The sequence below is a fragment of the Naumovozyma castellii genome, chromosome 1 (assembly GCF_000237345.1).
Source record: "Naumovozyma castellii chromosome 1, complete genome".
In the NCBI taxonomy this organism is placed as follows: Eukaryota; Fungi; Ascomycota; class Saccharomycetes; order Saccharomycetales; family Saccharomycetaceae; genus Naumovozyma; species Naumovozyma castellii.
In genome coordinates this window covers 1616376-1636954 of record NC_016491.1, presented here as the reverse complement: position 1 = coordinate 1636954, position 20579 = coordinate 1616376, and the positions used below count along the sequence as shown (strand labels likewise).

At 36.4% G+C, this 20579-nt stretch overlaps 10 protein-coding genes and 3 non-coding genes across 13 annotated transcripts; 6 read left to right on the top strand and 7 right to left on the bottom strand.

The window, feature by feature from the left end:
• Positions 1–175: 175 nt before the first annotated feature.
• Positions 176–532, bottom strand: NCAS0A08280 (uncharacterized protein; the record flags this gene model as incomplete). The annotated part of the gene is made up of 1 exon (XM_003673719.1): positions 176–532. The coding sequence occupies one exon, from the start codon at positions 530–532 to the stop codon at positions 176–178; it is 357 nt and encodes a 118-aa protein (XP_003673767.1).
• A 517-nt stretch (positions 533–1049) lies between these two features.
• On the bottom strand, positions 1050–1121 carry NCAS0Atrna4H. Its single transcript has one exon. It is a non-coding gene; the product is annotated as a tRNA-His (tRNA).
• A 651-nt stretch (positions 1122–1772) lies between these two features.
• Positions 1773–3581, bottom strand: TAH11 (Tah11p; the record flags this gene model as incomplete). Its single annotated transcript, XM_003673718.1, has 1 exon — positions 1773–3581. The coding sequence occupies one exon, from the start codon at positions 3579–3581 to the stop codon at positions 1773–1775; it is 1809 nt and encodes a 602-aa protein (XP_003673766.1).
• A 356-nt stretch (positions 3582–3937) lies between these two features.
• SSC1 (Hsp70 family ATPase SSC1) lies at positions 3938–5902 on the top strand (the record flags this gene model as incomplete). The annotated part of the gene is made up of 1 exon (XM_003673717.1): positions 3938–5902. The coding sequence occupies one exon, from the start codon at positions 3938–3940 to the stop codon at positions 5900–5902; it is 1965 nt and encodes a 654-aa protein (XP_003673765.1).
• Positions 5903–6218: 316 nt separating this feature from the next.
• VPS55 (Vps55p) lies at positions 6219–6638 on the top strand (the record flags this gene model as incomplete). Its single annotated transcript, XM_003673716.1, has 1 exon — positions 6219–6638. One exon carries the CDS (start codon positions 6219–6221, stop codon positions 6636–6638), a length of 420 nt encoding a protein of 139 aa, XP_003673764.1.
• Positions 6639–6985: 347 nt separating this feature from the next.
• Positions 6986–7057, top strand: NCAS0Atrna3M. Its single transcript has one exon. It is a non-coding gene; the product is annotated as a tRNA-Met (tRNA).
• A 590-nt stretch (positions 7058–7647) lies between these two features.
• On the bottom strand, positions 7648–7751 carry NCAS0Atrna6W. Its single transcript has 2 exons — positions 7715–7751; positions 7648–7684 (listed from the first exon to the last, which is right to left on the bottom strand). It is a non-coding gene; the product is annotated as a tRNA-Trp (tRNA).
• A 252-nt stretch (positions 7752–8003) lies between these two features.
• Positions 8004–10676, bottom strand: STB2 (Stb2p; the record flags this gene model as incomplete). The annotated part of the gene is made up of 1 exon (XM_003673715.1): positions 8004–10676. The coding sequence occupies one exon, from the start codon at positions 10674–10676 to the stop codon at positions 8004–8006; it is 2673 nt and encodes an 890-aa protein (XP_003673763.1).
• Positions 10677–11183: 507 nt separating this feature from the next.
• On the top strand, positions 11184–13817 carry STV1 (H(+)-transporting V0 sector ATPase subunit a; the record flags this gene model as incomplete). The annotated part of the gene is made up of 1 exon (XM_003673714.1): positions 11184–13817. One exon carries the CDS (start codon positions 11184–11186, stop codon positions 13815–13817), a length of 2634 nt encoding a protein of 877 aa, XP_003673762.1.
• An 80-nt stretch (positions 13818–13897) lies between these two features.
• BUB2 (Bub2p) lies at positions 13898–14896 on the bottom strand (the record flags this gene model as incomplete). Its single annotated transcript, XM_003673713.1, has 1 exon — positions 13898–14896. One exon carries the CDS (start codon positions 14894–14896, stop codon positions 13898–13900), a length of 999 nt encoding a protein of 332 aa, XP_003673761.1.
• A 443-nt stretch (positions 14897–15339) lies between these two features.
• AAC1 (ADP/ATP carrier protein AAC1) lies at positions 15340–16266 on the bottom strand (the record flags this gene model as incomplete). Its single annotated transcript, XM_003673712.1, has 1 exon — positions 15340–16266. One exon carries the CDS (start codon positions 16264–16266, stop codon positions 15340–15342), a length of 927 nt encoding a protein of 308 aa, XP_003673760.1.
• Positions 16267–17134: 868 nt separating this feature from the next.
• FET3 (ferroxidase FET3) lies at positions 17135–19045 on the top strand (the record flags this gene model as incomplete). Its single annotated transcript, XM_003673711.1, has 1 exon — positions 17135–19045. One exon carries the CDS (start codon positions 17135–17137, stop codon positions 19043–19045), a length of 1911 nt encoding a protein of 636 aa, XP_003673759.1.
• A 268-nt stretch (positions 19046–19313) lies between these two features.
• NCAS0A08190 (uncharacterized protein) lies at positions 19314–20576 on the top strand (the record flags this gene model as incomplete). The annotated part of the gene is made up of 1 exon (XM_003673710.1): positions 19314–20576. One exon carries the CDS (start codon positions 19314–19316, stop codon positions 20574–20576), a length of 1263 nt encoding a protein of 420 aa, XP_003673758.1.
• Positions 20577–20579: the final 3 nt, after the last annotated feature.

Below are 20579 nucleotides of genomic sequence, written 5' to 3'. Positions count from 1 at the left end.
AAGATATTAGTTTCATTTTGCATATTTTAGATTTATTTGATGTCTATATAAATAAAATATAATCTTCTCTCCTTCTAGTATGTGCTATATGCCTTTCATACTGAAGCTTACATGCTTTTTGAAGAAAATATTTCTCAGAAAGTGTAGAGATGTTCACAAGTACAGATCCGCTTCTTCAACCATACATCCCCCAACCTTCTTCAAATTCTGTCTTAGACGTGTCGATGTTCAATTTATGTTCTAGTACATTATCTCTACATAGAGGACAAGTGACACTTTTGGAAAGCCAAACAGATATACACTCTAGATCAAATCTATGATTGCAACGAGGTAGTTCGACAATTAAAGGATATTTATCTTCAGAGAATTTACAGCAGCATATAGGGCATTCATCATTCTTGTGCTTAGATTTAACTCTTGGCAATGAAGCAATAAATTCTTCGGAACAGTGTTTCTTATTTTTCTCGTCCATTTGCTCAAACCATTCCTCTTGTAAATTTTCAGGAATTATTTGCGACAATAACTGCAACATTACTGTGTTATCATCTCCAGCGGTAGAACTGCCATAACCTTGAAATAGTTCATGGAGTTGATTCCTTAATTCTGTTCGTCTTTCTGTATCCGTTTCCTCCACGTTATTCGCATCATTCTCAGTAGGTCTTCTATTATTTATACCATGTTCCTCTAAAGTGTTAAGTATTCCATAAACTATTTGTTAGTAATTCGTTGAATTTTTAGAGAATATATCAGATTCGAACGTATATATACCTTCATAATTAGACATTTTAACTTCAAACAGTGTGGAAGTTTGAAATATGACTTTCTTCTGTTAGATTGTTAGTGTGTTATTTCATATTTTATGGAATTATTAAATGATGAATTTAGGGCTCTCGGCCGAATCTTTTTCGGGTAAGAGACACTTTTGGATTAGATCTATTATGCAACAAATGCATTTTCTACTGAACCAAAAAGACATAGAACAATATTGCAATCAATTAATCACAAGCAGTTGTTGAATCACCTCAAAAAGTTCCTTTAAGCCAAAAAAATGCCATCTCCAAGAATCGAACCTGGGTTTCATCGGCCACAACGATGTGTACTAACCACTATACTAAGATGGCAACTGCAGAATTAATTTGACTTTGGAACAGGTTTTCCTCCAAATATGAAGTACCATGACCTTACTTTGTAGTTACGTATGTTACGTATGGTAGTGCTCTCTTGAAGCATAAAGGAAGTTAAGAGGATCTGTTTCCTTACAATTTATATTTACTATCATATGATAACGGCAAGAATAATTAAAAAATGCTGGAAAACGATTTTAACTAGTGGTGCCATTAATGTTTACGAATTTCCTCCTCAATCACCAAGAAAGGCTAAAATGACCAGTAACTCAAAGTTTCGATTTCTACTTTTCCTGATATTTTTTTTATATACTTCTATATTTCTTACTTCAAGAGAGACAAACTCTTTTACAAACATTGCTAAGAACAATTAATTCTCAGTATAATTCACAATAACATAGTCAACTTCAGTATGCTTTAAACAATACAGGAAATGTAGGAAAATGCTTTGAGCGTATGCACAATCTGTTCTAGTCAGTAATATGCATGCTAACCAAAGTTCAGAAAACCCCTTTTAACAAACAGTATTAATTTGCCAGGTATGTAAAGGTGTAACCATCCGGCTAAATTAACGATTAAATCTAATATTTTATATGCTTTTTATGTCACCTTTGAAAATGTCACCAGACTATTGAGAACTTGGTTAATTCAAGACTCCCTATCATTTCTATATTCTTGAATTGAGGTTTGAAATTTGTTCTTATCTAATTGATCCCATCGATAAACTTTTAAGCCGCCATCAACGATATGAACTGAAATAATATCACTCAAGAGGTATTGTAACTTATCTAAGATCTCCTCCGCCTCATTATCACCAATTGGATTGTTACTGTCTTGTAAACTATCTACGATCAATGAACTTAGATGAGTAACTGTATATGGTTGGCCCCACTGAAGGGATACCAAGATATCAAAGACTTGTGTCATTTTTATAGCCAAGAATTGCTGATAATTTCGTTGTCTTTGGGATAAAAGGGCAGCCGATTTTCTTTCCCTTTCTCTCAATCTTTCTAATAGATTTGATTGTGAATCATTCTTCTTTTCTCGAGAGAGAAATTGTTCCTTATAATTGTGTATGTAATTCTTTGTCTTGGAAGGGTGGCTACTCAATTTCCGTCCTTCCATACGTTTTTCATCCACAGAAGATCCCCCTTCATTGTCATCTAAACTACTACGTCTTTTTATTATCCTATAAGGTGGGATATCATTGGGTATTGAGGCACCAGAACATTTTTCTCTTAACCATGTTTCACATCTCTCAACGAATTCTAGTCGTCTAGATTTATTTGTCAACACCATCAATGAATTTCTCTCTGGTAATTGGACGGTTAATTCCAATAAACTATTTGCCTCTACTATATAACATTCAGGCCAAATTGTTAATATCTTTAAAAAATCATCCTGCGATATCTTCTTCGTCATCATATTCGACATTTGCGGTAATAAAGATTGCAATTCTGATGCAACACCACTTGATTTAGATATCGCGTTCAGAGAAATGACACTTTCTGCTACAATGAATAGTTTTCTAATAAAATTAATGTTTTGTTCCAATTGAATCCTTTGAGTTTCATTATTATAGAATTTAGTTCCTACCTCTGGAAACTCTTGAATTTGTTGTCTTAACAATTCATCTGCTATTGTTCGAGAATCATTCAAAGGTGAATTTAACGGGGGCCATACAGTCAGATGGACAAGATTTGCATTGAGATCTAGTTGCAAAGGAGATGTGGAATGTAATCCCTGAGACCAGTTCGCCAGTAATGTCCCTGTATGGAAGAGAAGACAGTCAGGTTCATCGATAGTTGTCCATACGTTATCATCTGAACTTGTCGTAGGTGGTTTATATTTTATACCTTGAGCTATGGGGAAAACTGTAAGAATTCCAGATGATGAGTGGGTATGGAATTCACGATTAAATAAATATTCGAAATTCTCACCATCTGCAATGAACAAACCATTTTCATTTTCATCTTCATTAGAACGTTTTTGCTCATGGTAGTATCTTGTCAATTTTGTCGCATACGTATCGTCAGTAAGAGATGACTGTAATAATTGATCGGAAACTATGCTTTTTAAACATAATTGAGAAAAAAACATGTTTATTTTAAATAATCTGGAATATATTTTCTGTAAAGTAACGTTTTTACATTTTCTGTTGAATTGTAAACTTGGATCTGTATTTAAAATATACTGTTCCATCCAAATATCATTATCTAGACGTAAAGAGCCTGTAAAATTGGCATCAAACCCCTGATTGACGTCTGGTGCGTTTTGTGGAAATTCTAATTGTTCCATTAGAGAGTCTAAGACATCTTTATTTGCGTAATTCTTTAAAAGAAATGTGTCAGTAACCAACAATATCGATTTTATTACCGGCAGTAATTGCTTCTCATCAGATATCTGATTCAAATCAATGATAGGGATTCTAGATTTATTAATTGAGTAGGAATTCATCCCAGTTACGGATCAGAGAATGACGAGATAATGTATTTTGTTAGCATGGTCTCGAGACCTATATGATCTGTCTGTTGAACAAGTGAAAGAAAAATAGACAAAGTAAATTTTGGTGGGGCGTTTTCTCTCACGACCCGATGGCGCTTTCACTTTCCGTGAGTCATGCCGAAATCCGTGTTTCACGATATCGGTTTTCCCGACGATATTTCCTTTCGACAACGTTCCATGACTTTCTTCCATTCAATTACTAACATGCAATCCAAGGAGTATTAATTGATTCATAACTTGCAGTAAATAGACAGCATTCTTCGATACCTAAAGTCGAATCTACTAACCAATAAACCACAAAACCAACAATGTTAGCTGCCAAGAACATTTTAAGTAAATCAAGCACGATGGCGGGCCCAGTTCGTCTGGCTACCCGTCTCCAATCTACCAAGGTGCAAGGTCAAGTCATCGGTATTGATTTGGGTACTACCAACTCCGCCGTCGCAGTGATGGAAGGTAAGATCCCAAAGATCATTGAGAATGCAGAAGGTTCTAGAACTACCCCATCTGTCGTTGCATTCACTAAGGAAGGTGAAAGATTGGTCGGTATTCCAGCTAAACGTCAAGCTGTCGTTAACCCAGAAAATACATTGTTCGCCACCAAGAGATTGATCGGGCGTCGTTTTGAAGATGTCGAAGTGCAAAGAGATATTAAGCAAGTTCCATATAAGATTGTTAAGCACAGTAACGGTGATGCTTGGGTTGAAGCTAGAGGTCAAACTTACTCTCCTGCTCAAATTGGTGGGTTCGTCTTGAACAAGATGAAGGAAACCGCTGAAGCCTATTTAGGGAAGGCTGCCAAGAACGCTGTCGTTACTGTTCCAGCTTATTTCAATGATTCTCAAAGACAAGCTACCAAGGATGCCGGTCAAATTGTTGGATTGAACGTTCTTCGTGTTGTCAACGAACCTACTGCAGCTGCTTTGGCGTACGGGTTGGAGAAATCTGATTCTAAGGTTGTCGCTGTCTTCGATTTAGGTGGTGGTACTTTCGATATTTCTATCTTGGATATTGATAACGGTGTCTTCGAAGTTAAATCTACTAATGGTGATACCCATTTAGGTGGTGAAGATTTCGATATTTATTTATTAAGAGAAATCGTTTCTCGTTTCAAGACTGAATCGGGTATTGATTTGGAAAATGACCGTATGGCCATTCAAAGAATTAGAGAAGCCGCTGAAAAGGCCAAGATTGAATTATCTTCCACTGTTTCTACAGAAATTAACCTACCATTTATTACTGCTGATGCATCTGGTCCAAAGCATATTAACATGAAATTTAGCAGAGCTCAATTCGAAACTTTGACTGAACCATTAATTAAGAGAACTGTGGACCCAGTCAAGAAGGCTCTAAAGGATGCCAATTTAGCTACTTCTGATATCTCAGAAGTCCTTCTAGTTGGTGGTATGTCAAGAATGCCAAAGGTTGTTGAAACTGTTAAGCAGTTGTTTAACAGAGAACCATCCAAGGCTGTTAACCCAGATGAAGCTGTGGCCATTGGTGCTGCTATTCAAGGTGCTGTCTTGTCTGGTGAAGTCACAGATGTCTTATTATTAGATGTTACTCCATTATCTTTAGGTATTGAAACTTTAGGTGGTGTCTTCACAAGATTGATTCCAAGAAATACCACTATCCCAACTAAGAAATCTCAAATCTTCTCTACTGCAGCAGCTGGTCAAACTTCTGTTGAAATTAGAGTGTTCCAAGGTGAAAGAGAATTAGTTAGAGATAACAAATTAATTGGTAACTTCAATCTATCTGGTATCCCACCTGCACCAAAGGGTGTTCCACAAATTGAAGTCACTTTTGATATTGATGCCGATGGTATTATTAACGTCTCTGCCAGAGATAAGGCTACCAACAAGGACTCTTCCATCACCGTCGCAGGTTCCTCAGGTTTGTCTGAATCTGAAATTGAAAAGATGGTTAACGATGCTGAAAAATTCAAGTCTCAAGATGAAGCTAGAAAGCAATCTATTGAAACTGCTAACAAGGCTGACCAATTGGCTAACGACACTGAAAACTCTTTGAAAGAATTTGAAGGTAAGTTAGATAAGGCTGAAGCACAAAAGGTTAAAGACCAAATTGCATCTTTGAAGGAATTGATCGCAAGAGTTCAAGGCGGTGAAGAAGTGGATGCTGAAGAATTGAAGACCAAGACTGAAGAGCTACAAACTGCTTCAATGAAGTTATTCGAACAAATGTACAAGAATGATTCTTCAAGCAACAACAACGGTGGTGAACAATCATCCTCTGGTGAAACCAAGCAATAGACTTAATTTGGTTGAAAGATCAAATTCCTCATAACCTATCATGTATGAACATATATATATAAATATCTTGTATTTAGACCCATTAAATTTATAATCATTATTTGTTATTTGTATTGTTTATTCTTTGAATTTATCAGTTGATACGAAATGTCTCTACTGTCTCGGGGTGGTGCGCTACACGCGGCAAGTTTCAAATCCCTTTTTACTACACACAAGCCTTCCTTCATTACTACTATTGGCAGTTAATATTCGCATCAAAAGTAAGGTAAGACCTCGTCACCTTTGAAGCCAAATAGTACGATAAAAGTGAAGGAAAATGGAATTTAAAGTATCCCCATTGACGAAAATTATCTCTCTGTCAGGGTTCTTGGCATTAGGTTTTCTTTTAGTCATTTTAAGTTGCGCATTATTCCATAACTACTATCCATTATATGATATACTCGTGTTCATATTAGCACCAGTGCCAAATGCCATCTTTGGAGGAAGAAGTTATGGATCTTCAGATTTTATGTCAGATTCCTCAAATAATGGGAAAGATCTAGGTCATTTTTTTACAGGAATGTTTGTAACAAGTGGTATTTTGATGCCAGTGATATTTTACCATTGTCAATTGATTGGGTCCGTAAGCTGCGCCATGAGTATGATCGGTGGACTGATCATTTATTCGAGCATTGTGATATTTTCATGGTTCTTCCACAGCAGTTGGGATAATGAAGAAGATAATTTGTTCGGTTAAATCTCCGCATATTGCCACTAGCGGGAGTTTACTACCTATGACTCTTTTATGATACTAAGTCACCACACGGAGCACAATAATGTTATATGCTTAATCGATTCGATAAATGTCATGTATTTTTTAGACATTCTTACTTTCCAAAAAGCAGTATAAATATAGAATATCTAACTCCGACATAGAGAAAGAAATATCTAACAATTTATTGCATTAGTATATTTAAGATATCTAGATAAAAACACTATATATTCTTTGAAATGAAGGTAAATTGCCCAATTTGGGGTTGTAAATGCGTGGCTTTGTATTTATCTCAAAGGGGTCCTCTTAACAAATTACAAATCATATTAGCAAGCGCCGTGGCGCAGTGGAAGCGCGCAGGGCTCATAACCCTGATGTCCTCGGATCGAAACCGAGCGGCGCTAATATGTTTTTTACCATATGGGCTCCATGAACTCATTTATTGTCTAGAAGTTCGATTGAAACGTTTATGATATATTTTTTAGAGCAAAATGGTAAAACCATAAGGCCACGGACATGTGGTTGGAATTAAGTTGCCGAGCTTGACACATCGGAGCTGAGACACAATGGAAGGTTTCTAAGAAGGGATCGTACACAGATACATAAACGACTAGAGACAAGCATTGTTTTTTTAAAAGTAGTTTGGATGCGAAAATATATAACCAATAATTATCATACTCTAGAACTAAAGTGTCACGGTATAATTCATATTATATTGCATTTTGTAGTGACCCAATTGGATACTAAAGGATCGGAACGATGATGATCAACTGGTATATGAACGGGGCTAACAATTGGGCTGAACACCTAAACAAGTCTTCTATTGTATGCCAGAAATTGTTAACCCGATGACCAATTTCGCATCTTGCGAATTCCGTGGCGTTGACGAATTTATGATTGCTCTGGTATTGGCAGGATTCGCAGGATCCATTTCAATCTTTTACCCATCGAAGATATGACATAAAAAGTGTAAACAGCTTTGGATGCAAAAAAATGAAACGGACAGGAATTGAACCTGCAACCCTTCGATTGCAATTGTTTCCGAAAATTTCCAGATTTTAACTGGAGTCGAAAGCTCTACCATTGAGCCACCGCTTCATCTTTAGTTTATTCTTCTTTAAACTGAGTATATATCCATTAATCTTTGAGTTTTCTTGAATACTTTAAAGGACTACTATGGCAACTAGTTAATTCAAAAGTATTATTCAACCATTGATTATACTTTGAAAACAAATGCCAAGTAATGTACCATGATAAAAAGTTTTTATCATTTTTTCAAATTTGATAAACCAATATTTTAAATGTAAGATTAGTTAATTAAAAATATTTAGTAAAAAAAACTTCTGTTGTTCATATCCTCTTTTCTTGCTTCAGACTTTCCTGATATATGCCATTTTTGAAAAGCCACTCATACCACTCAAGCATGTCCTGTTTTACTTCCCAGAAAAATCTTTTGCTTAAAACACTTAACCAGGATCCTTGATAGTTTGTTGTATTGGTATTCAACAGATTATTGACACAATGCTGGAATATAACTTTATCATCCTCTCTTAAATTTGATGATTCTTTTGTACCCGACTCCTTTACAACAAACGATTTCATTGTTTTCAATTTGGAATCAAACTGATTTACACTGTCTTCAACATCACGAACTCTCAACTCTAAAATTCTTATATCATATTTTAATTTCATGGTCAAAGAATTAAGTTCGTGCATTTCCCTTAATAGCATTTGTTGTTTATTTTCAAGATCATTAGATTTTGTTTGGAAGCTTTTAGCACCTTCAACATATTTCTGATAAATTTGTTGAAGGGAAGTTGTCGCATCATCGAATTCTAAGTATTCACCAACTTTTTCAATTGCGACTTCTTTCTCTTCTTCCGTTTTTTGAGAATGTAATCTGTTTTCAATTTTAACAATATCTCTTGCCATCCTTACAGCAGAGGGGTCAAACGGTATCTCCCACTTTTCAATAACATTCTGAATTCTAGAGGAGGAGTTACAACGGAATAACGGCGTTTTATATTTGGTTGTATTACTTGTGGCATTAATTTGTTCCACATTCACGGAATCATTCAAATGATCATTAATTAAAGGTAACGAGTTTCTCCGGTAATATTCTTTTTGATATAGTTCATTGATACAAGCACTTTGGAGGTATTTGGACCTATCATAATTACAAAACATCGAGGAAATTGTAGCAGAGGACAGAGGCACTCTACGAAGCCTTGCATCAAATTTGGAAAGAACATCTTTTGCACCCAAATTACCATCGGCAGTTTCAGTATTCTGATCAACAGTATATGTATCATCCATTGTTTCATCAATACGGTCATCAAACTGCAGGACACGTTTTTTGGACAATTGTTCCTTTTTCTTCTGTTTAAACTCTTTATAATCTCTCTGATGTTGTTCTAATTGTCTTGATGGATTGCCATGCTGAAATTTAAACACTGTAAAATCTACGGTAGGTGATAAATTTACATCCTTTCCACATCTCCCTTTCCCCTTAAATAATAAACCAAGAGACCCACCATGTATGTTATTAATTAGAGTTCCAATATCTGTCGTTAAAATTTCATTTGATAGGTAAATTGGATTACCTTTACCTACAATATCTTGCATCCTTGATTTAACCAACTTTTTGAATTTAAAAATGTCAGTTCTATTGGAAAATTTAGCTGACATTTCGAACAATTTTTCTAACGTACGATGGTCCAAATAAGGACGACCAGGATGAAGTAAAAGATCATACTTCTTCTGAAAATTATGTATCCCAGTAAGAAATTCATTTTCATCGTAGGGATCGCCAGAATTTATGCAATTCTCCACTATTAGCTTAAAGTAACAACTTAAAACTAAACTAATCAAAGCTGCCACCGTAGTGGGTCCTAATGTAGCCTCATTTCTTGGTTTTTCGACACCTAAATATAATTTCCCATAATTATCCCACCATTCCCCAATAGCTCTTTTTGTTCCATTGCAAAGTAACCCATCTTTTACTATGTTTTTACCACGTAGTTTAAAATAATTCAATGAAATTTGAATCAAAGTAATTAATTCAATGACTGGATACGAACCCCTCTTTACATCCTGTAAAGCGGGTGGCCTGAGTCCATGTACAATACCAACCTGTTGTTGCATATTATTTTTTAGATCCGCCGCAGTGAACTCATTTCCATGTTCATTCTTCAATAAATTATTCTCCTTGGATAATATGCCTAATGGTCCACTCCTTTTCGGTATGGGAATCTTGTATAATTGAGAGAATTTCTCCTCTGATGCATTTGATGGATAGCATAATAATAAAGCAGATCTTCCGGCACAGTGTAAAGTTTTCAAATCATAATTAATTTCAAATACAGGCCAGACAATTCTCAAATCACCACACTCCACATGTAATAAATTTAAACTCGATTCCATGGAGGATATATTAGTTAAAAATAACGTACCCTGTGGCATAACTTTAGGTTGCGAAAATTTCATTAATTCCTCATAATATTGTTTAAATCTACCAGGCCATAACTTCGGATCACTCGGAAGAACCACTCTTACCGCAGTGACTATATCCTGTCTATTACCTGTCAATGATGTTATAATTGTAGATAATTTTCTCTCGGACGTCCACTGTTCCACTATATATATTTCATAACCAAATAATTGTATTTCTTTATAAGTCAAGTCCATGTAAGAATCCAAATCAAGAGAGTATAATGCTCTCATATCGGGAAATATGAAACTTGAGAGTGAAACGGGGAGCCGTTGGTATGTATTTGCCGATGTTGGTTTGTTTATATTCTGCAATAGCTCTGGAGAGGTCTCCAAAGTACGTGAAGATGGTGATGTGGAAGGTTTGGAAGAAGATGAAGAAGAAGAAGATGATGATGGGGTCATGTAATCGTCAATACCATCTGTAACCTCTTCATTCGTGTTTCTTGATCTATACGATCGCGGTATGCTGTAAGCATTTGAGAATGTTTGATTTATAAGTGTACTGTCATTCATCGGATAATTTGAAGACATATTTAATTGCTAGCGTCGTTTATTACTCTAGATGAGGTGGTTTCAACGTTCCGATTAGAACTGAATATTTAACACGGAGATTATCCTCACCTTATATCCCGAATATTTAAAAAATGAAATTATTAAACTATGGTAGCGCCTTTAATTTATTAAACAGCCCTAGGGCTATCTAAATAGGGCTAAATGACCTTATTTACCCGGTCTTGAAATAGGATTTTTTCTGTAATAAATACGTAAGCCACTGTTACTGGTGTAAATTATTGTTAATTGATAAAAGGTGAAATTGTTTCTCGCAATTAATACAATCACTTTTGGAGTAGCAACACAACAAGAACCCTATCAATTGATTGCTGACCCATTTATTGCTATCTCGTATCATAATTGAGAATTAAAATGGTACAAGAAGAGGCAATCTACCGTATGTTCACCTTTTTACCCTCAATCAAATATTATGATAATTCCTTCCTTACTAACTAATTGAATTTAACTTAAATAGGCTCTGCGGATATGACATATGTTCAACTTTATATTCCATTGGAAACGTCTAGAGAAACTGTCTGTTTGCTAGGTAACCTCGGAAATCTTATGTTTCGAGACCTTAATAAAGACTTGACTGATTTCCAAAGAAACTACGTTTCCCAATTACGTAAATTTGATGACGTGGAAAGATTGATCCATTACATGAAGAATATACTCGAAAAGCATTCTGAGTCAACGTGGAAATACATTCTTCATATTGATCAGGATGGGAATGACATACAGGACCCAACTTTATCACAATTATTGCATTCATTGGGTACACATTCTCAAGATTCTATCAATAATTTAGTGGATGATATCAACGGTTTTGAAAATAGAGTAAGGCAATTAGATGATTCTCTAGATAACCTTAAGATGAAACTGAATGGACTAGTAGAAAATAGACACGTGGTAATGGAATGTTCCAAATTCTTGGAAATAAATCCTGGTGTTATTGGTAGAGTGACTCGTCAAGCTCGTGAAGCAGGAAATGCTGAAATTGATGCTGATGATTTCATTTTTGATGACGACGCCGTGAGTCAGACTTTAAGCAATACTGGCTTCTCCATAGATAGTAGTAATGATGGAGAATCCACCAACGGACATCAGAATATTTATGACAACAATGGTGGTTCAAGAGAGGATTTTGGATTCTTAGAACAAGGATTGCAACATAGATTCATGATCGCAGGTTCTATTAGAAGAACGAAAGTGGAATTACTTAATAGAATCTTATTTAGACTACTACGTGGTAACTTATTTTTCCAAAATTTCCCAATAGATGAACCATTACTAGAGGATAACGAAAAAGTCCAAAAAGATTCTTTTATTGTATTCACACATGGTGATTTATTATTAAGTAAAGTGAAACGTGTTATTGACTCGCTGAATGGGAACATTGTGTCTTTAGAGCAACAAGCCCATACTTCTCTTCAAGATTTGAATACTCAAATCACTGATATGCAACGAGTTGTCCAATCAACGGAACAGACCTTACACACAGAACTACTGGTAGTAAATGATCAACTACCTACCTGGAATGCCATTGTTAAACGAGAAAAATATATTTATTCCACGTTAAACCTTTTTAAAGAGGAAAGTCAAGGGTTATTAGCAGAGGGGTGGATTCCATCATCAGAAGTGGACCAATTATCAAATTCATTAAAAGACTATACCGAAACCATTGGATCAGAATATGGTACCGTTGTTAACATAATCCACACTAATAAATCTCCACCAACTTATCATAGAACCAACAAATTTACAGGCGCATTTCAATCTATTGTTGATGCATACGGAACAGCCACTTATAAAGAAATTAATCCTGGTCTAGCAACAATAGTTACGTTTCCATTTATGTTTGCCATCATGTTCGGTGATGCAGGTCACGGATCCATTTTATTACTAATTGCGCTTTACATGATCTTTAATGAGCGTAAGTTTGATGCAATGCAAAGAGGAGAAATATTTGACATGGCATACACTGGTAGGTATGTTATTTGCCTAATGGGCGCATTTTCCATTTACACTGGTTTCTTATACAATGATATATTTTCATTATCAATGAACCTGTTTAGTTCAGGTTGGAAATGGCCTTCTACTTTTTTGAAAGGTGAAACAATTGAGGCCACAAAAGTTGGGGTATATCCATTTGGGCTGGATTTTGCATGGCATGGGACAGATAATGGTTTACTCTTCTCCAATTCTTATAAGATGAAATTGTCAATTTTGATGGGATTTATCCATATGACTTACTCATACATGTTCTCTTACATTAATTACAAATTCAGAGGATCAAGAATCGACATAATCGGTAACTTTATTCCAGGTCTGATATTCATGCAGTCAATTTTCGGTTATCTGTCATGGGCTATTGTTTATAAATGGTCGAAGGACTGGATTAAAGATGGTAAACCTGCACCAGGGTTGTTAAACATGCTTATTAGTATGTTTTTATCACCTGGTACAATCGACGAGCAACTTTACACTGCACAAGCCTTTATTCAAAAAGTTCTTCTGCTAGCTGCTCTTATTTGTGTTCCGTGGTTACTTTTATACAAGCCTTTAATGTTAAGAAGACAAAATAAGAATTCTATTGCAAGAGGCTACCAAAGTATTCAAGATGAACAGACTAACCAAACAATATTGGATTCAGAAGCAGCTTCGAATGATGGCAATATGATAATTACCGACTTTCAAATCCAAGACGATGGTGCTGAAGATGGAGAAGGTCAAGAGGAGTTTAATTTTGCTGATGTAATGATTCATCAAGTTATTCATACCATTGAGTTTTGTTTAAACTGTATTTCCCACACTGCGTCATATTTACGTTTATGGGCATTATCTTTGGCTCATGCACAACTATCGTCTGTTTTATGGACCATGACTATATCTAATGCGTTTAGTTCAAAGAACTCTGGTTCTGTTCTTTCAGTTGCCAAAGTAGTGTTCTTATTCGGAATGTGGTTTGTGTTAACCGTTTGCATCCTGGTATTTATGGAAGGAACGTCTGCTATGCTTCATGCTCTGCGTTTGCATTGGGTTGAAGCCATGTCTAAATTTTTCGAGGGGGAGGGGTACCCTTATGAACCATTCTCATTCAACAATCTTATAGAACAATAATGACAGTAGTTTTTTTTTAATATATATAGTTTAATAATATTACAGTCTTAGGAATATAGATTTAGAATAGGCAACACTAACTAAGTCAATTCAAATGTGGATGGTATTTTAATATCTGGGTCAGTTAAGTGATTCACTAATAAGTCATAGATTTCAATGGGAATCTTTGCTATAAATCCCACACCCAGGCTAATCAACTCATCTGCGTTAAATGCAGGAAGATTTCTTGTTATTAGATTCATGGGATTAGATGATTCCAGTATTTGTTTTCTTATGGATACTAACATGGCAACCACCAATAATATATTCATGTGAAATCCATAAGCAAACATGAAATCCCATAATTTCACTGCTTGAATTAAAGGCTTATTACAACTAGAAAATGTCAAAATCGAAGGTAATCCATAAATCTCTGCGGTAAGTAATTGTCGACTTAAAAAATTGCTTAATTTAGGATCAATGATCTTTAAACAAAGGTCTAATAATTTGACACCATTTCTAGCACCTATCATATTAGTGGTCACGTACGTCGGTATCATCGAGTAACATAAAGTTGAGAAGATTTGGAACGCCATAGGTTCAGTAGGGCATGCGTATAATGTCGTTGCCATTAGGACGTTCATACCTTGCACATATGTACTTATTTCAATCTTACTTAAAGTAGGGTCAGAATTAGCATCCAGAAGATGAGTTCCTTTATCAGTGGGTCTGTCCAGCTTGATAATTTCGTTACGTTCTTCAGTTTGCCATGCAAAGCATGAAAGAGATCTTGTCAGGACATCCTTTGGTACCTGTGATGTGAAATCCGAGTCAGTTGGGAAAGTTCTAAATGTGTCATCTGTTATTTTTTTAAATATCTTATTGGATGGAGGCCCAAACTGAAGTAAGTTCAGGTAATTTTGTGTAGTACCATTCATTGATGTTCGCGAGAGAATAGACCAAACATAACATCGTATCTTTTGAGTTTTCGAATTGTTTATAGCAGGTAAACCATCACTTAAAATTAAATATCGTAGTTGAGAAAGAGAAGATTGAACGATTATTGGAGATTGAGTTATAAACTCTTCAATGGATGACATTAGCCGGCCACACTATGTTTATTGTCTGTAATTCTAAGATCAAGTTGTTAGAATAGGTATTCCTTTTCGTCCCGTTCCGAATCAAGAAATATATGTTAACGAATATTTCGCGAGGCATGGAAACAATTCAGCATTCTATTAGCTAGTGCCAGGTAAAAAAAGAAGAATTATTGTAAGGAACATCTTGATGGTATTGCTCGATGTATTCACAAGAAATAAGATTGTGCAAGAGAGGCAATAATTAAAGTCCCCATCATTTTGACTATTCCAAATCCCAAAGATTTCTTTAGGCGTAAACTAAGATAAACCAAAATTATTGAGTGTAAGAACATACATTCAATTCATTTGAGTACTTAGCGATTTTACAAAATAATATAAAAATATATAGCCCCTTCCAAAGCGAACAAAGAAGAGTCCATTCTTTAACTTGTTTTTCTTTTTCTTCACTTGAACTTTCTGCCAAACAAGAGCAATTGCAATTGGTCATATAAGGAAATAACACCTGCTGCTGCAACCCCTCTAAAGATATTTGCTCCACAACCCTTAAATAATGAATAAACACCTTCTTGGCTTACAATTTGTTGGAAGCAGTCTATGGCCCCTTTATACTTAACTGCTTGACCAGATGTCATCATCATTCTTCTTCTTACCGTGTCAAGAGGATACGACGTGGTTGATGCACTTATGGTAACCGCCCAACCTAATAGGAAAGATGGCAGGAATGCGTTTTCAAATGAACCAGTTAATAATACGGGTTTTAATGAATCGTAAAGACCAAAGTATAACCCACGATAAACCATTATTCCAACTACTGAGGGAAGAAACCCTCTATATAAACCGAGAACACCATCTGTGAATAATGTTTTTTTATAGACGTCCAGAATACCATTGAATTTTCTTGGTGCACCACTTTTAATAGATTTAGCATCAGCTGCCAATCTCGTTCTTGCATAATCTAAGGAATAGACAAACAATAGGGAAAGAGCACCTGCACATCCACCGGATGCCACATTCCCCATAAACCATTTGGTATAACCGTCTCTTTCCTTGTTGAATCCAAACATGGCCTTAATTTTGTCCTTAAACGCAAAATTTAATGCCTGTGTGGGGAAGTACCTAATCACATTGGCAGTATTACCTCTCCAAAAAGAGATAATGCCCTCTTCAGAGGCTGTCCTCTTGAAGCAATCGAGTATCCCACCATAACGCGAATCTAATGATCCTTGTTTTAACATTTCATCTTGATTCTGCATCAAAATCTTTACTCTTTCGATAGGTGCTGCCCCTGTTTTGGCAATGGCGGCAGAGACACCTCCCATGAGGAAATCCGTGACGAAGCTGCTGCTATGTGGCTGTTCTTTAACTACCATGATGCGTATTCAAACCTGCTGCTGATGTTGATAGTGTTGGTGGTATAGTCATTTCGAAGGTACTACCTTATATACCAATGAACATTATTTTGCCATCCTTTGTAGATTTAAGGGTTATCCCTTCCATTTGACGTATTCCGTTATTTCTTTAGTTAAGCAATGTGAGACATGGTTGCGCCGTTCCTCGTGCTCTGGATTCAAGAAACGAAATTTGTTCAGTTGACAACTAGATCTGTTGCGAAGACAGATGTATTTGCAATAAACGGAAACCTCACCATCAGCTAACAAAGACTGTGAATAGGTGGCCTTTAGCTGGCATATCCAACCCGCCTGTGTCCATCCAAAAAGGTGTGCACTAATGCACCTCTAGTCACGTGGCTGTTCCCATAGACCAATGGCTGTGATACACGCACGACCCTTTCGTCGTTTTGACCACTGACTGACACAGAGATGGATGGAAGGGTATATGGATGGATGGCTTTCCACTTAGTTAACAGATTACTCGAGCCAACAGCATTTTAACTCCGGTAATCGTCACTGAGCCCTGCGCGTTTTCTCTGGGCGACGCAGAAAAGAAGGTGTAGTTTTCACTATACGTTCCTTTGCTCACTGACAAGACTGCTTATTCAATACATACAAACGTATAGCAAAAGCCATTCCCACCTGGGATCTCATTGATGGCCTCCTTCCGCTAGCTGGTAACTAAGTGCAATTTTCGTTTGTGCACCCAGAACACGCTTTCCTATCCAAATTAACCAGGATAACGTTACATATATAAGTACTCACGTTCCTGCCATGATCCAGTGTAACTCTCATTCTATTATGTATCAATACTGTACGTTAACACTTAACCGCAACACTTTAGAGAATGTCCACAATGCAAGACATAATCCGGTTCACTCTTACATTATTACTTTCTCTGACGCACTTGGTCGCGGCAACGACACACACGTTCAATTGGACTACAGGTTGGGACTACCAAAACGTGGATGGTGTCCTCAATCGTCCAGTGATAACATGCAACGGTCAATGGCCTTGGCCTGACATTAGGGTTCAGAAGGGTGACAGGATTCAAGTTTACTTGACTAACGGATTCAATGACTCAGACACTTCTCTGCATTTCCATGGGTTATTCCAGAAAGGGAACACTAAGATGGATGGGGTTCCCATGTTGACGCAATGTCCCGTTCCTCCAGGGACCACATATTTGTATAATTTTACTGTGGAGGACCAGGCCGGTAGTTACTGGTATCATTCACACACTGCCGGTCAATATGAGGACGGGTTTAGAGGATTGCTTATTATTGATGACGGAGAGAATAATAAGGATTTTCCCTACGAGTATGATGTAGATGTTCCTTTGGCTATTGGGGATTGGCATGGTAAGACAGTGGACGTGTTGACTAAGAAATTTATGAACTTGTTTAACCCAACTGGTGCGGAACCAATCCCACAAAATTTGATCTTAAATAATACAAGAAATTTAACTTGGAATGTGCAACCTGATACAACTTACTTGCTAAGAATTGTCAACACTGGAGGGTTTGTATCTCAGTATTTTTGGATTGAAGATCATGATATGACCGTGGTGGAAGTAGATGGGATTTATACGGAACAGAATACGACTAACATGTTGTACGTTACTGTGGCACAAAGGTATTCTGTTTTCGTTCACACAAAGAATGATACTTCTAAGAATTTTGCTATTATGCAGAAATTCGATGAGACGATGTTGGATCTGATACCTAAGGATTTGGAATTGAATGCAACTTCATATATGGTTTATAACGAAACAGCACCCATGCCCGGGCAGAATATTGTGGATTCCATCGATGATTATTTGGATGATTTTTATTTAGTTCCTTACACTAAAGTTGAAAGATTTGGTGATCCGGATTATACGCTGACCTTAGATATGAAGATGGATAATTTAATGGATGGTAAGAACTATGCTTTCTTTAATGATATTTCCTACACAACACCAAAGGTCCCCACATTAATGTCAGTATTATCAAGTGGGAATGATTCTGTGAATGAAGCTGTTTACGGAACGAACACCAATTCATTTGTTTTGGAGAAAGATCAAATTGTTGACATTGTCATGAACAATTATGACACGGGGAAACATCCATTCCATTTGCATGGTCATGTCTTCCAAGTTATAGTGAGGGACCGTCCCTATGACGATGAGAAAGGAGAGACCGTTCATCCATTTGATTCTTCTGATCATCCAGACTACCCTGAGTACCCAATGATGAGAGACACGCTTTATTTAAACCCGCAATCAAATTTTGTGCTAAGGTTTAAAGCTGATAACCCGGGTGTTTGGTTCTTCCATTGTCATATAGAGTGGCATTTGATTCAAGGGTTGGCCGTTGTTTTCGTGGAAGATCCTTTATCCATTCAACAAGAACAGTCTCAACACTTAACTGAGAATGAGATAGACGTTTGTTCTGCAGCAAACATTCTATATCAAGGTAATGCAGCAGGTAATACTGTCGATGTATTGGATTTAACAGGCCAAAATGTTCAAGAAAAAAATATCCCCAATGGGTTTACAAAGAAGGGTATTATTGCAATGACCTTCTTGTGTCTGGATGGTGTATTAGGGTTGATGACCCTTTCCATGTATGGTTTAATGGATATTAGTAATGTCGAGGAGAAAGTTATTCGTGATTTAGAACTCCCACCTGAAGTAATCCTTGAGGATGTAGATTTGGAAAGTAGTCACGAAACTGGGGAATCAAATGTTAGCCAACTTTCTTCCACAGAACATTAAATATATGGATTTTTCAATAAGAAACAGCTATTGATTTCATGTAATATTGTATACTGACAAATATATCTATTAATTTTATAATGTAATTGTGTCATCTTTAAGCACGAAGCGTTGGCGTCGTTTGCAAACCGGATTATCTCTCGAAATTTCCATCCACTTGAAACTTATAACTTCTGGCAACGAGATTTATCAGCAGAACATCAGAAAGGCCTTAGCAGTCCGTTTCTCCTTAGTATACAAAAGAATATCAACCCTATATTCTGCTAAAATGCCTGGTACGAAGGATACAAAAAGACAACCTGAGTCTTGCTCGCATAATCTTCGAGAGAAAAGAAGAGCCAATGCCAAGAAGAGAAGACATAAGAAACTGAACAAATACTCGTTCATGAACCACATGAAAGTTGACGGATGCGATTACAACTTCATCACGAATCCTGAATACCTGGATGAAAAATACGGGTCGGAAAAGAGCTTCTACATCAAGAATTTCATCAGATGCATCCATGAAAAAATCGATTCTGATATTAGGTCGATGGACGACGCATTTATTGATTCTTTGGACCCTTGGCTGAAGAGCAAGTTATTCTTGTTATTGGTCACTTTATCAGAACAAGGTGGTTCCGATTATAGGATTGATGATGACGATGATAATGGCGATGATGATGAAACCATTGATAAACACGACGCCGATGAGGTGTCAGGTTCGGATGAGCCGAAAAAGGAAGATATTGATGCTGCTGCTAATAAGAAATCACAAACGACTAAGCTGACTGAATTGTTCAAGACGCCTACTTTGATGGAACAGATTATGAAGGAAAATATCAATGAAGAGTTTTCTGAGTCAAATTATGATGATAATTATGTGTTTTCATCCATATGGGCGAATTTCATGGAAGGGTTGATTAACCATTATTTGGAAAAGATTATTGTACCTCAGTCAGAAATGAAGGTTTGTAAAGGGCTATATAAGCCTATGATGAAAATTATTTCATTGTATAATGAATACAATAAGCTTTTAGGTAAAGGAGAAATGAATGTGCACATACCGTCTATTGAAGAATTGGAAATGAATGATGAGCATCCAACAGCACAACCAGAAGGCAAATCCATGACAACTACTGAAAAGGAGAAGTTAATAATGCAGGCTCGTCAAGATATTCCCAAAACTATTAGTGATGAACTAACGTTATTATCAGAAATGTACTCTACTATCTTGGCAGACGAACAGGATTATCAGTTAGAAGAATTTTTAGATCATGCGGAGGAATTTATTGAATTAGAATACTTACCTAGTCTGGTCAATTTTTTATTTGCGAACTGTGGATCAAGAACCTTTTGGAAAATTATGATTGTATTGGAACCGTTTTTCTATTATATTGAAGATATTGATGATGTGGAAGACCAAAAGGAGGTAAACTCTGTCAACGGATCACCTGGTGACAAAAGTAACTTGACAAACGGTTGTTCAGATCCAAGAGTGAGTACATTAGAGAAAATTTGTGAAGTTGCAGCTATCCAACAGTGGTCTTAATAT